Genomic DNA, 15,284 nt, shown 5'->3' with positions numbered 1-15,284 from the left:
TTTTTTTCATGAATTAATTTGAGTACTGCAATCAAAACCTTTCATATTGGTCTGTTGATTGCAATATTCAAATTAATTCATGAAAAAAAAATCTTAGGTCCTTTTGAAAAGTTAAGCTAGTATTGACCGTTGGGAAAAATCTTCACCCAGACAAACAGACTATTCGGCTTAAGTTTTCGAATATATCTTTGTAAACGACAATGATGTTCCTGAGAAGATCCTTTATTTTTAATAATACGCCTTTTCAAATACTAAAGCAGCTGAATAAAATGTTCCAGTAAGGTGGCTTCATCGTCGGCTGTCGTCGGCGGAAAGTTGAATTTTCTGCTCAATTCTTTGGTGTTGATTCTGTTAGTGATTGGAAATGAAATCGATTTTTTTCGGGCCACCATTTTATCCACAACAAAATTGATCCGAGATAAATTTTCTTCATGATGCATTCTGTTCAGAAAATGCTGGTCCTGAGGCGAACCAATTTCCTTTCGCCAATGCGCCTTTCCAATTACTAACTGAAACCAAACGCTTGTCGGAATCTTGCTGTGCTGTCATTGTGGCCACTCGATGACTTTTCGCCAAGACGCCACCATTTGGAATAAATTTTCAGCATCGCCACTGGTGGCTCGGGGCTGCAAAAGACGCCCTTTTGGTAATCAACCCTTTCTTTACATAAAATGCTGGTTCGATGAGGTTAAATGATCTGCAGCACCCACGCCGACACGACCACAACCAATGCGATGGTTTTCCGTTGGAAATGCTACCAGTGCCTTCGTGCTGCTGTGTCTGCTCTGTATGAAATCTTGTTCGAATTGAGGATTAGATTCAAACGCACAAATTGCTTGATTTTGATGTCTGTGCTTGCGATGCATGTACGTGTTTGGTTTGGTTTACCAATTTCAAAACAAGGTAGAGTGTCCAGCCCTCTATATGGGTTACCTTTTACATATTCTCGTTAACCCTGTGCGAAAAAAAACGTTAATTCTCTGTGTATAGGAAAATAAGGTAGTTATGGTAGGTAAAAAACCCAGATTAATCAACCTAACGGCGTTGATGCCTTTCTCGTGCATCATAAAATGTATCTAGAAAATAACATTAGAAAGGTCAAAAAAGATCATCACTCTTGAAAAAAAAATTAAGTTTGATTTTTTTCCAAGAAGGAAACTTTGGAAAAACCATGATTTTTCAAAAATTCCGAAATACGATGTCCGATCGGGCCAATTTTCAATAGTAAACAATGAGACTGCATACCTTATCGAATGCAACTTGTTGCGAGTTAATCGGGTAATACTAAGTTCTAAACAGTGTGTCTACAATATTTGTACACATACACATACAACCATCACCTCAGTTCGTCGAGCTGAGTCGATCAGTCAATAACACTACAGTTACTGTATAAAAATTATATAAAATTTTGAGATTCCAATACGATGATTGTATTAGAATCTTCCGAATTTGTATATGATAAAATGTTATTCAGATTTTGTAAGGATTTTTATACAGAACAAACTGTAGTAAAATTTGCTATCCGCTGGTTGAGTGCGGGACTGGATGGATGGATGGATGGATCCGAATCTAGAAAGCAACCTCATCATATCCCGTAATGAACGGCCACTTAATTGACATTTCCCTTAGCGGTCGAAGCCCAGTTAAAAAGGGTTCATAATTCAAAGCATTCGAAGAAAGCTCAACACCACCCACCAAACCAAAATCATGTAAGTACACACTGGTCTTGATTTAGTATCAAAAGGCTAATTTATTCAACAGGTTTATATATTCTTGTTTCACTCGATTGTTCCATATTTGCAATTCATGAATCTGGAAAATCGTTGCCGACAGGAAAAGCGAACACATAAATCACGTGGATCATTATGTAGAGAGCACCAACGTGGAGCATTCCCAACTAAACATAAAGTCCCATGGAAATCCAATCACAGATTCATCCATTCAAATTCCAATGCTCTGAAGGTAAATAAAAATAAACCGGATCAGCATCATCCCCACTGGCGATGTTGCAATGAATGATGACGGACTGGTGATGAAATGCACTGCAGATGTGCTCATCCGTTCGGCTGAACGGTTTGTGTTTACACGACCCATCGCCGCCGTTTTCGAAGACCTATTGACGGGTGAAGTAGAGTCCTTCGTTCTACCGCATAGTGGTAAAAGCAAAACTGCGAAAAGCTTTTGCTGCTCTTCAAAAATAAAACGCCTGTAAAAATTAATGATTGCACGGCCGTATTTTTATTTTGGTGAGGTATCATAGTTGAGTAGTGAAATTTCGCTCCAAATGTGTATAACGATACAATTCAATGCAGTGCTTGTGGGATAGGCCTGATTTAACTCAAAAGCTGTTTCATGGTACTCGTATGCTTAATATTTCGGCTTCTCAAACTAAAGTTTGAAACCATTTAACCTGAAAAATTCAACTTTTCAACACACATGGAAACATAAAGCAATCAATCAGTATGATGGCCAATTGTCGGATTGTAATATGGACCAAATCAACCACAAAATTGCGAAAATCTGTAGAGCAACTTGTTCTACCTAATAATCCCCTGACAACAAAGCTAAGAAAAAATCATCACTAAGTGGATTTCTGCTCAACTCGAATAACCTCCTGGGGCACCGACTAGGCAGAGTAAGATGGAATTCGCAGACGTAAACAGAGTAAACGACAAAATCCAATCGCTTCCGTTGCCAGCCGACCGGCCCGGTTCGGTGCCGGTGGAATTTCGCTGAACAAAAGGTAATTTCTATTCTTACAAAATCTTCAACTAGACTGTGGAGAGGATGTTATTCATCCTCGCATGGGTGGTCTCTAGTGGTCGTTAGAATTAGATCAAGTGCTGTACCTTGTCGTTCACACTATGTTTGCACAACCGCAGCGGAAATTGGAGTGACAGATTCTCAAGTTCACAAGAATGATGCAACATAGAATGGGCATATTGACGAGCTACATCCTGCTGGAGAGCACGTGTGTATGAAGCTTCAGTACCCACCTTTGTTGTGCTCAACGTATATTGTTGATGTCAAATTGCTTTTGACGCCTGAGCTGCCGGTCGGTCTGTGCTGGCTGATTGCGTGCTTTACTCTTAGGTGACGAATGGAAACTGTATTTGGCTTAGTCACCCCAGTCAATCCGCGCTTTCTGGTGTGTATATAGCTGTTTCCGTTTCTTCCTATTTGTGCCAGCTACTATCTCTCTTGCGACAGCCAGAGGCTACGGCGGCATGACGGGGCTATTGGAGCGTGCTTTATGGCATGGGAATGTCGTGGTACCGGTGCTACAATTTATCGAAGCCGGTGCGTGTTATTGCCGCTGAACAGCGAATAGTAGGAAATCAAGCTACATGCGACATGTATGGGGTAGTATTTTGTAACTTTTTTTCGCAAAGCTCATGGTTTCCTGCTTAGCTACTGAGTAGTTCAATAAAATTTTATCTTCGAATGTTATTAAGGGGCAATAATAGAATTTGGTCATAGTACTATATTTTTACAAATGCTGAAACGCGATTTATTAACCCATGGTTATGCGAAGTTGTGCCAAAGCTACCTTAGTTAACGACATCTGCTTCTTCTATCGCTCTACATTCCAACTGGAACTTGGCCTGCTTTTCAACTTAGTATTATGTTAGCATTTCCTCACTTATTAATTGAAAGCATTTCCATGTCCGCCATTGCATGAGTATGTATCTTGTGTGGCAAGTACAATTGATACACTATGCCCAGGGAGTCGATAATGATTCCAACCCAAAAACATCCTAGACTGGACCGAGAATCGAACTCGCCATCTGCGGATTGGAAATCCTAAGCCTTTGTTTGCAAGGCTTACTGAAGATCCTTAGTTAACAACATATTTTTGTTTCTTCATATCACTAAGCAATCCGAAAATCATCTTCAAGCAAAATACTTTAACTGTGGAAAAAAAAGATTTTTTGCTTCTTGATTTGTTTATACCAATACAAACAAGCAAGAGATATTAACTATTTTCGTTCACTTTTCTCGCCTCGATCCAACGATATGCTGACATAAGATCGGTTGAGAAATGATGGAGTTATGATAGTTTTGGTGAATCAAGAATTGACAAAAGTTGAGGGGTCCATACAAATGATTTCTCGCGCTTAGTTTCATAGGGACGTAACTGTATTGATCGATTGCTCTTAATCGATTTTAAATTTCGTTAATAACTCAATTGTTTCAAAAGCTACAACCGTGATTATTGATTGAAAAAACAAATATTTTGTAAATTTACATTTATTATGGAGCGTGAGAAGAAACTCAAAAATTCAATATGGATTATAGTGGATCAATTGAGGATCCAATTTTAAATTAAAATTCCACGATCATAAAAAAAAATTTAAATCAGATCTCCACGAAAATTGAATTTGTTTTGATTATTGTAATGTAATAATGCGTCAAATAATTTACTTGTCTTTGATTGTCATTACTTTTTTCTGTGATAAAATCTCGGCTATGATAATTGCCTTCCTACTCTAACTCTAATTCTATGAGCAATAATCAAACATGTGTATGTGAAATTTTCAATCTTTCCCTCGATTAACGATCATTTTGTAAACAAAAATGGGTAATCTCAAACAATTAAAACTTAAGTATTATGTTCACTATTAGACAAGGATACAGTACTTTTTCACATTTTTGCTCTTAGCGGCTTCAATTTATCGTCAATAACTTGACCCAATACTTTAGCATATATTCTGGAAGATACCGAAAAACTTTACCAAAGAATGTCCGTAGCTGGAAGGTCTACAAAAAATGTTATTACGCTATGAAAATTGATTGCTCAAACCATATCCAAGAAATCAATGTTTTTACCCAGGATTCCTTTTTTTGGGGGTGCTCTGACTTGTCAATATCCCCAACTCAGCCATTTGTATGGAATTTATGCTCGTTTGTTTACGTTTTGCACTGAAAATTAATGTTTCCCCTTGCGCTGGTTATTCCTATCTACTGACGAAGTCGTTTAACCTATACATACAAAAGGGTCTTGGTTTCTGCCAGCACTACCGGACAAGCTATGGTTGTCAGAGAGCAAAACTCATCTTCCTTCTTGTCGGAATTTTTATTTTGTGAAATGATTCCGAGTAACTTTAGCTGCATTGGCCATTAGCTGCAAAGCCCTATAAGATCAATAATTTTGAAATAACACTCACCCTTAGTTTTTATTTCTGCAGCTCGGCAAAAATCCGCACAGCCGTGCGCCAGCAAAACAAAAAACTGATATTCCGGCAAAAATGTGGTTTGTTAGCTGATTTTCGGCAAATTATTTGCTGATTCTCAGTAACTTTGACAGAAATCTCGGCGAAAAACATGTTTGCTGGGGCACGGCTGTGCGAATCTCGGTAAAAGTTCAACATTTTGCTGAGATCCCGGTAAAAAAAAATTAAGTGTATAGGTTATTTTTGGTTTACGATGCATTGAAAGCTCTAGAAGTAAAAATGCAAAAATATACGTTTCCCCATACTAATTTCCATACAAACTTCAAACGCGATGCGGAAAACGAGGAAGCAACCAATCGGGGCCCAAATTCGGCATAGAATGCCTTAAAATACCATTGATTTGAAAAAATGACCATGACGCTCCACTCTAATATTCATATATAGCACGTGAGGCGTTAGTATGGTTATTACAATAGTTGAACGTAAATGTTCTTCTTCTATATACATAAAAATAAATTTCTTTCTGTTTGACCCTTATAGATTCGGAACATGTTGAAATGAAAATTTGTATACAGGTTTTTTTGCGGCCGAGGAAGGTTCTTAAGATTGTTCGAGACCCTTCCCCCTTTGTAAAGGGGGGCTCCCATACAAATGAAATACCAATTTGATCATAACTCGATAAATAATCAAGCAAGTGGGACCAAATCTGCCATGTGGAAGTTTTGGAAGGAAAGATATGATTCTGTGGCGGTTCGAAACCCCCCTACTGGAAAGGGGGGCTCTCATTCAATGGGCCAGAAATTTCTGCATAACTCGAGAACTAACCAGAGAATAAATCAATTTTAGGCGAAACGAAGTTCGTCGGGTCTGCTAATATACAATATATTTACAAAAATTTTTTATTTATTAACATTTGGGTTAATCAAAATGTTATGCTTTTATATTGCTCTATATATTTGCACAGAAAATAATTCAAGATTTTCCGACAATTATCCAACTAATGTATACTTGAGACGATTTAGTCTTCAAGATAATAGAGGACAAGGGCGTCTCGTGGACTTAAGGTACACCTGTTCTACCATCCTGCTAAAAATATGAATCAAGCAAAATGGTTTCAATTACAATAAACCACGTATTAATTTCTTTTGATCCAAAAATGTTTTAAATTAGGTTGCACTAAATATTTTAAACTCTCGCAAGTCGTCCGAAATCTAACTTGGTAACTGTTGGCGATAACTGCACTTCAGAATAGAGATCTTTCAAATCGTCTCTTTCCACCATTCAGGGTGCACAAGACCCATCGCCGCTAACATTTAAATTCTCACATATTTTTTTTATGAAAGAAATGTTTTTAACCTTTATTAGTAATTAGTATCATCATTTGATGCGACCCCAGATTGTGGTGACAAATGAGTCACATTTCGAAGCTGGAAAGTTTTTCAGTTATTTTTTTTTTTCAAATTTAGTGGAAAACTAAAAACTTTACCTTTTTCTCCATGTTGATTGATTTTGCTTCGTTAAAAAAACATTATTATTGATGTCTCTATTGAAAACTCAAACATTAATTCAGTAGGGTAACCGTGCCCTTAGTGGAGGTAGCACCAATAGTGGAGGTAGTGTGGTTTTAATGAGATTTATCATATTTATACACTTTACAGGCCTGGTAGCGGGTCACTTTTTAGTGACTTGGTCACTTTTTTCGGGTCAGTCACTAAAAAGTCTCTTTTTTCGGGTCAGTCACTAAAAAGTCTCTTTTTTCGAGCTCAAGTCACTAAAGTCGCTTTTCTCGTAAAAAGTCACTATTTTCAACTATTTTGATCAAAATCCAGGGATTCGTTATGGGCGTCGTTGTAGAATGAAAAAAACATTTTTTACAATTATGAAGCTTTAAATATGTACCAAAACCCGTTGGCGAATCTGGGGAAAAAAGCCAGGAACTTGTTAACCTAAAAGTTGCTCTCAACGTCTTCGCGGCTTGAAAGTTCAACTAAAACTTTTCAGCTTCTAAATAGTGATTAATTGGAGACGTTGTATGTCACTATTCATGATTTTGTATGTTGTGACTGACATGAAAGATGGGCTTAACTTTCTTAGCGACATCTACTGCGATCAATACTTGAGAATATTTCAAAATAAATTCTGATGATAATTTGGACATTAAAAATTCTATAAACTTTGCAGATCACAATAAGAAGATTCGTTTTTAATTTTTTTTTGTGATTATGACTCACCAATACATTTGTGATTTTGTATTTCAAAGAAACTTTCGTTTAAGGTATTTTGGAACCCAAAACGAATCTGAGCCTCTGGCAAGAATCCGTGCTTTGGTTTATTCAGTATAAATACAATTACTATGCAAATATTACGGTTGTTATGGAATTCTTATAGCCTGTTGAGGTAACGATTTATAACTTGAATTAAATGATGTGATGATTTTATGCTTTTAAATCACAATAAGGTGTATGAACTTTGACATCAAAATACAAAGCTTGGCAAAACTCCTCGATCTCGCTATAGTTAAATGAAATTAGAAATGATGAAGCTTGTGGCCTGATTAGGCTATCAAGGTTTAATATGGTAGTCTTTCGTTATCTCACAAAACTTTTGGGATCTATAAAGAAATGTTATGGTTAGTATCCTTAAAACGTATTTCCAGTCATTCGCGAATTCAGCTTTATTTAGTTTAGACGCATTTTAGTGAAGTGTTCGCTAATTGGGGTGAAACCAAACTGAACAAACAATGATGACAAAATCAAATGTCAAATCGCTTTTGGTGGGATCGATACATGTTGGTAGTTATTCTTTGTTCAATGGAGTAAGTAATTAATATTGGCGCAAACTGACACCATTCCATTTTCTCTTGGTATAAAAAGACCCATATTTCGAACTTGCGCGTCGTTTCTGTTCGAGGTTCCACGATGAGTGCTCACGCGGACAGAATGATGGCGTTGGTAGCGGTCCCAGCATCGATGACGGTGATTTCTGCATCTGTAGCGGTTCAGCGGCAAACCATCGAGTGGCTATTGTCGGTGCTAGAGGCACTCCATTGAAATTTTCTCACATGGTTTGGTTTTGTTGCAGTTAATTGGGAAGGTACATTATTGAAAATAAATCGGTTCTTTTCATAGCCTCAATTTTATAGAAGAAAAGCCGAAACAAATTTTCATCATAGTGCAAATCATCACCGCTTATCGATAGCAGGAATTTGACTTCGGCAGCAGAATCACAGGCGCGCGTCGGACAACTGAGTGGTTGATTCGGAAGACCCATTATTGGAAATGAATCGGTTCTTCTCTGGACCAACATTCTATACACCTTCTCTTGTAGCCTAGACGAATTTGGTTCAAAATGAAAGTTGCCGTCCATAGCAGAATCAAAAGCGCGCGTTGGAGGGAGATGCTGCAAAAATTTATTCGCATGGATGACATAAATATCAATGATGTAAAATTTGATCTCAATAATCTGATTTGGTTTTGTTGCTATAAATAACTAAAGGCGCACTATATAAATAATTCGGTTCTTTCCAGACTCACAATTTTATAGAAGAAAAGGTTAAACCGAGACAAATTGTCTTCAAAGTGCTAAACACAATCGCTTGGTGACGGCAGAAATTTTTCGTCGGCAGCATAATCACGAGCGCGCGTGAAAGCGAGAGGTTGCAAAAATTTGTTCACATGCATAAATGTACTTCACCTTGTACCTGTCGTGATTGTCACAGACGCCATCGTACGTAGCGAAACAAGCAACCGATAGTCCGAATGTTGCAAACAAATGGCTTGCGCGCGCGAAAAAGCAGTATTCTTGTAATCACTTTGGAGAATATTTGTCTCGGTTTAACCTTCTCTTCTATACAATTGTGGTTCTGGGAAAACCATTTTTTCCCATAATGCGCCTTATCATACACTAACAGCAGCAAAAGCAAATCAGAATCTTGAGATCAAATTTCACATAACTGATGTCATTCTTTATTCTTTATTTGGAGCAAGGAAAAGCACGCTTGAGTAGAGCCAAATCCCTTCTTCAAACGGGCGCAAAAACTCCACTTCTCTTAATATCAACAGAAATTACAATTTTCAACAGATACAATATTTCTTAATTCATTCATTCATGCGAATAAATTTTTGCAGCGTCTCCCTTCGCCGGCGCGCTTGTGATGCTGCTACGGACGGCAACTTTCAACTTTGGGTGCAAATTTTATGAGCAACCTTAACACTCACCAAAGGGTTGAGCTAGAGGGTTTACTATATTCATTGACTATAAGAAAGCTGCTTTCACGCGCGCACGAGCCATTTCGTTCGAGATGTCGCGAAATACGGCGAGCGGTCCCAGCATCGGAAAGGAAGAAAATTGCATTCCGACCGACAGCGTGGGTCGTGTAGTCGCCGTAATCAGCATCAGCATGGCGACGATGGCGTCTGTTGCGGTCGTGGCAGCAGCGCTGTGGATTACATTTCTGCAACTATGGAATCTGAAGTACCTTCGAATGGCAATCAGTGGAAGCAGCTCCCAAGCCACATTTTCTTGTAAATCCAAACAATTTAGTGGTTTATTTTAGTGATTTGGAAGGCGCATTATTGGAAATTAATCGGCTCTTCTCAGAACCACCATTCTCTACAAGGGAATGTTGAGGCGAGACTAGTTCAAAGTACAAATTAATCGCTCAGCGACGGCAGAAAGTTTCCGTCGGTAGCAGAATCACGAGCCCGCGTCAGATTCGCGTGGTGGATTCAGTTGTAGTCAATTTATGTGATGAACTTATTACTTAATAAAAAATCACAAAAATAAAGACAAAAAAAGTTGTAGTCAAGTGAAACTTTCTCTCAAGATTCTCATTTGGTATTGCTGCTGTTTGTGATTAGGAAGCGGCATTATTGAAAATAAATTAGTTCTTTATTTTTCTATACATAAGAAAGCTGTCGCTTTGTCGCTTAGTCGCTTAGTTACGGTAGAAACATTAATTCAAACGATGTGCTTACGTTGGCTACCTTGCGGTCGTGTCTTGTACACAACCCTTCTGATTTTTTGTCTTTATTAGAGAGATTCGGCCGGCTCATCTCTGAAGCATTATTTGTCCATTCCAGAATAATGTGTATAATTGTGATGAGATTTATATCTTTTAAATGCTATTTTCGATTTTAGCAATGATCTTCGAAATTTTGCAAAAAGGTTTCTTAAAACTCGAATGTGTGATTCGCAGAGATAGAAATACCCGCATCTTGAGCTAAAAAAAAATGTACACGGTTGAGCTTTTCAAAAACGCAGCATACTCACGAAACTACTGCCTACGATTTTCTGGCACTTGGTTTGTTCGCGAATATGTGGCAGAGCCAAAACAATAAGCAAGCAAAATTTTGAACGCGAACACACTCGCAATCTTTCACGAACATTTTTTGGGGTTTGTTTGCTTGTTTTCTGTGCGAGTAGAGGCTGCGGTAAAATGTTGCCAAAAGGATGTTTGCGAGTTCGTTTGCCTACTTCTCGCTTTGAGGGGGAGGTCATAGGTTAACACCGCTTGTTATTCTTTACCATAAACTTACAGACAAGCAGACAACACTCGAAAAATTCTCATCGAACACTGATTTACTGGTATTGGCACCGATGGTTGAGTGGCGAACGTGCCTGCCTAATCAAACCGGGCCTGGGTTCGATTCCAATCGATCCCGTTGGCATTTCGAGTCGGAAGTCGAAAAAAAATCTTTATTATTTCGTCTGTCAGACTCTTATAGACTCTGAAACTACTGAACCGATTGGCGTAAAAAATTGTATGCAGGGCTTTTCGGGGCCGGGGAAGGTTCTTAAGATGGTTCGAGACACCTCCCGCTCTAGAAGGGGGGGGGGGGGGGGGGGTTGGTCTCCCATATGAATGAAACACATTTCTGCATAACTCGGGAACTAATCAAGCAAAAGTCTACTAAATGACATCGAATTGCATTCCATTCCATTGTATTCCTATCAGAATCGCCGTCTTCGACCAAAGGTCGTACAGACTGAATACATTTAGCACCTACCATTGAACTTGTCACTAAAACTAAACCACTATTACTGGCACACCGACCCTATTACGTCTGTGATGAGCCCATAAAGTGAAAACTTGGAGTGAAAGTAAATAGTTGAAAATTGAATTATAGCTGTACAGTTTTGGAATCCAAATCAATTTCCCAAGTAAAGTCAGCGACGATATTTCGTAAGTTCCAGCTCCCACACCCCATGTTTTTTTCCCGTCGTCCGTATTAAAAGCACGTATCACATTTCAAGTGTATTCTGAGGTGAATCAACCTAGGCCCGAAAGCCTCAAATAATAAAAAGAGAAAACCATTTCAAGTGTGACGTCACATGGCAGTATAATTAGCTTCCACATTTTGTCAACGTGCCCAGTACCTCGATGGGATCGATAAAATCCGCTCCCGATAGGAGGACAATTGAAGATATCAACCGCATCGTTGCCGCTGTTGTCCTCGCCGGTCGTTGATATTAAGTGAAAGCGATAATTAATTAATCGTTTTCCCCCATTATACTGTCACCGTCTGATACATGAACGTCCGCCGATGGTTACCTAATTAAAATGGGCCACATGAGGTGTGGAAAAAAGCCAATTCGTGACTTTGACACTTTCTTCCGAGGGAACTCTGAACTCGGCTCTTATCGATTCTTTCTTCCGGTCGCCGCAAATAAAAATGGAAGGATTCGTCTGCGAAGAAATCAATGGAAACGAAATGAAACGCGCTCCATCGTACCTTATTCCGTGTTAATTCTGGCGGACTAGAGCTGTCATGCAGAGCGCAAACGATGGCGCTTTTGTGGGAATATATCCTTTGGCAGCAAAATAAACTCGTCATAAAAAAATAAAATATGAAATGAAGAAAATTTGGTTGAAGCATTTCGCAAACTAAAAATAGTATTTTTTTTATTAAGATTGTAAAAAAGACAGGTGATTTTCAACAAATATTATCAATTCTCCTTAAGGTCGGGGTTCTGCAAAAGCCGCACCAAATGCCTTTGACTAACCTGTGATCGTAAAAACACTTTAAGTTATTCATATCAGTATTTTGGTAGAAGAACATCCGATACGGTTTGTAATTAGTATAAACTGCTACTCGTGAATTTAGGTAAAAAATAGAATATCTTTTATTAGTGGTTGGTATGATTTGGTTGAATGTTCCCGACCTAATAAAACAGAAATGTGTTCTGCTATATTTTATTCTTGCTATAGTTTTTGCTTCAAATTTCTGAAGATGCGTATATATTTAAGCTATATCCTTCTGCCGTTCGTTGTTGGTGACACCGGAAGGGTGCCTCCGCATGAGTAGAAGTTGCTGTTTAGTAATTGGGTTTCGTGTTTTAGCTTTTGTTTTATAGCGCCATTGACCTACCGGAACACAATATCCTCGAAGGAAATGATTAACTGTCTAATTGGAAGCGTGGAAATTGAATTTTATGGAAGCAGTTTCAGTTCAACATGTCGAAGTTTCTGTTTTTCGGATAGGTGTCTTGAGGAATAATGATTCTCTAAGACTACTATTAAGGTTTGATTTTTTGACTTTCTTGTTTTATTTAAAATACGAGAAAGCCATGACGTTTTCTTATTATAAGCAAGCTATCCTTATTTTCTTTGTATCAGCTGTTGTTACATCCCTTACTAAGGCATTTGTATAGTTATAGTTATTGAGTAAAATAGCTTATTATCCAAATATGAGAGCAGCAGAGTAGTATGAAAAATGAAGGTAATATTCTTGTTTTATACTCTTTTTTCGCATTTTATATAACTTATACTAAAATAAATCTTCAACCGAATCATTCAATTTTCCAGAAAAAAAGGCACACGCATTTTCCGGATAAAACAAACAAACCTTCCGAAAATTGAATCGCTCACTGTCGCAAACTGCTGGCCAATGGTTCCACAGCTGCGATCGGAAACTTGTTTGTCAATTCAATCAACAAACCGAGAGTTTTCTTTCGTTCTATATATGTCTGTGGGCATGTTATTGGGCGGCGCCATATGGAGCGGCGATCATTGATAGACGGTTCTATTTCATCTATTTTCAGACACACAATTCGCCATATAGCGTAGTGAAACAGTTTGCTGCTTCTACGTCCGGGCGGTGGTGGGAATAAATATCGCTTAAAAGTGTCATATACACACGTTGATGTTGCACATTCGTCTACTGCTGCTGCTCTGCCATGATACTGCATGAACTTTAGCTAGTCATATGTGTGCTATCATGAAGGACCCGTAGGCTGGTGGCCTCTTGTTTTGTTTGTCTTTTCTACTCGTACTCGTACCTACCGAACCATGCTTGCAGAATATGAAAAGCATAGATATTCTATTTTTTACATCGTTTTCATTATTTAACTGAAGATGGATGATATCCATCATAAAGGGATTTTTTCTATTCTATTAAATATTCATTCGTCTGTCATGTTCAAGTCGAAGATAGAAGACAAAAAATCGGGTTGCTTTACATCTTTTAGAATTCCGAAAAACAGCTAAATCTAACGGAGCGATTCCAAGCAACAGCATCAAAATTTAAGAAAATTTTTAATTCATGATTTTCTATTGAGTTGAAACTTTGCACAGTTTTTCAATTTCATCTAAATCGTCATTTTTCGATATCAAATCTTCATATTGAGTCACGACTAACTTTTCAAAAGGGTGTATGTGAAAATGGTTCAAAAATATTTTAAAAGCTGCACAGCAAAAACGGAATGTTCGATTGTTATGATTTTTTCAGCAAAGTTAGACAACTAAATGGTGATTCTTAAGAAAATGTGCACAGTAAAAAAAAATTGTTTTTGCCTTTAAAAATATCATTTTTGTCACAAAACTCAAATATCTCAAAACCCTATCTTTTTTCGAACGTAATTTTTTAGGAAAACGCTTCATTATATTACCTATCTACCTTTAAAATTTGGGGATGGTAAACTAATAAACAAAAAAGTTATGCCATTCCAAACCTTTCACAATTTTCACATATAGTAAACAAAAAATAATTTTCGTGTATTTTTTTTTCAAGAATCGCAGTTTGATGCTGATTTTATTGTTAAGGGCCTTGCGTGAGTTAAACAAGTTGTTTGTATGATATTCCATATTTATGTATTCATCGATATTATGTATATTATATGTATAAATATTATATGTATAAATAAATAAAAATGAATTAATATTATCCTAAGTATTAAATTAAATGTGGCAGTTACACAATGTTGTTATAGAAACTCTAAGAGTTTTGGGTTTGAATTTTGGTATGGGTTATGATATCATGAAAACAGTTTATTAATACTTATTTTATACTTAAATTGATTCTTTTCAAACTATGTAAAATAAGATTAATATTCTCATGGGTTGTGCACACACACACATTATGTGTTCCTGAATTGGAAAGAAGCTTACATTGCCTTGGCCGAAGGCTTGCAAATGAGGAAAAACCTATTTTAATATTATCGTGAATTTCCTTGAAGCGTGTGTACGCTTCTTTCAAAGTCGTCATCATTAATCGTTTTTGGATTGCTTGACGCTTTCCATCTTTTTTTACTGATACATAATCTTTTGACCAGGCATAGCTCGACTTACTTCATCATCTTCAAAATATTGAACTACTATTTCTTTTGTCTCATCTGTTAATGCAGTACTAGACCTAGTATTTTGGTTGAAAGACAGTTATTCTTCAATTGTTTTGCCTCTTTTACTGTATTTCTATTGGTTTTGAACTCATCAATGGCATCCTGAATAGACCACGAACTTGGCAGCATCGACAAAATCAATAATTTTTCTTTCCTTGTCGTGGCTGCATTCGAGAACCTTTCCTTCATATTTATAATTACCTTATCGTAGTCTGTATTTTCCACATCATCAGGTCCTAATTTGAAGAGGTTTCGTTTATTTCACGGTATTTTTTCTCCGGGTTATAAACGTAGTCCATCTTACTCCATTTAATCGGAGTCACTTTTATCCCAGCTATGCCCTCGTTAAAGCGTTCGATGTTGACCTTTTGGATACACTCATCTTCCGATTGATTTGTTGAAACAGATTTCCCTGATGGTACGGTGGCAAGGCTCTCAGCACTTAATACTTCTGGTAATTCCTCAGTTGTTGTCGATACATCTGGCAATTCC

At 37.5% G+C, this 15,284-nt stretch overlaps 2 protein-coding genes across 3 annotated transcripts in view; one reads left to right on the top strand and one right to left on the bottom strand.

Annotated features, from left to right (window-relative positions):
- The window catches only part of LOC134211174 (eukaryotic translation initiation factor 5B-like), a 492,524-nt gene that overhangs the window by 18,136 nt on the left and 459,104 nt on the right, over positions 1-15,284 (top strand). The gene's annotated exons all lie outside the window — the stretch shown is intronic.
- Positions 1,934-15,284, bottom strand: part of LOC134215425 (uncharacterized) — a 41,164-nt gene continuing 27,813 nt past the window's right edge. Inside the window, exon 3 of the mRNA XM_062694624.1 lies at positions 1,934-2,113. Within this exon, the coding sequence (XP_062550608.1) occupies positions 1,934-2,113 (180 nt within the window). The remainder of the gene's footprint in view (positions 2,114-15,284) is intronic.

Source organism: Armigeres subalbatus, chromosome 2 (genome assembly GCF_024139115.2).
Source record: "Armigeres subalbatus isolate Guangzhou_Male chromosome 2, GZ_Asu_2, whole genome shotgun sequence".
NCBI classification, from domain to species: domain Eukaryota; kingdom Metazoa; phylum Arthropoda; class Insecta; order Diptera; family Culicidae; genus Armigeres; species Armigeres subalbatus.
This window is presented reverse-complemented; position numbering and strand designations above follow the sequence as displayed.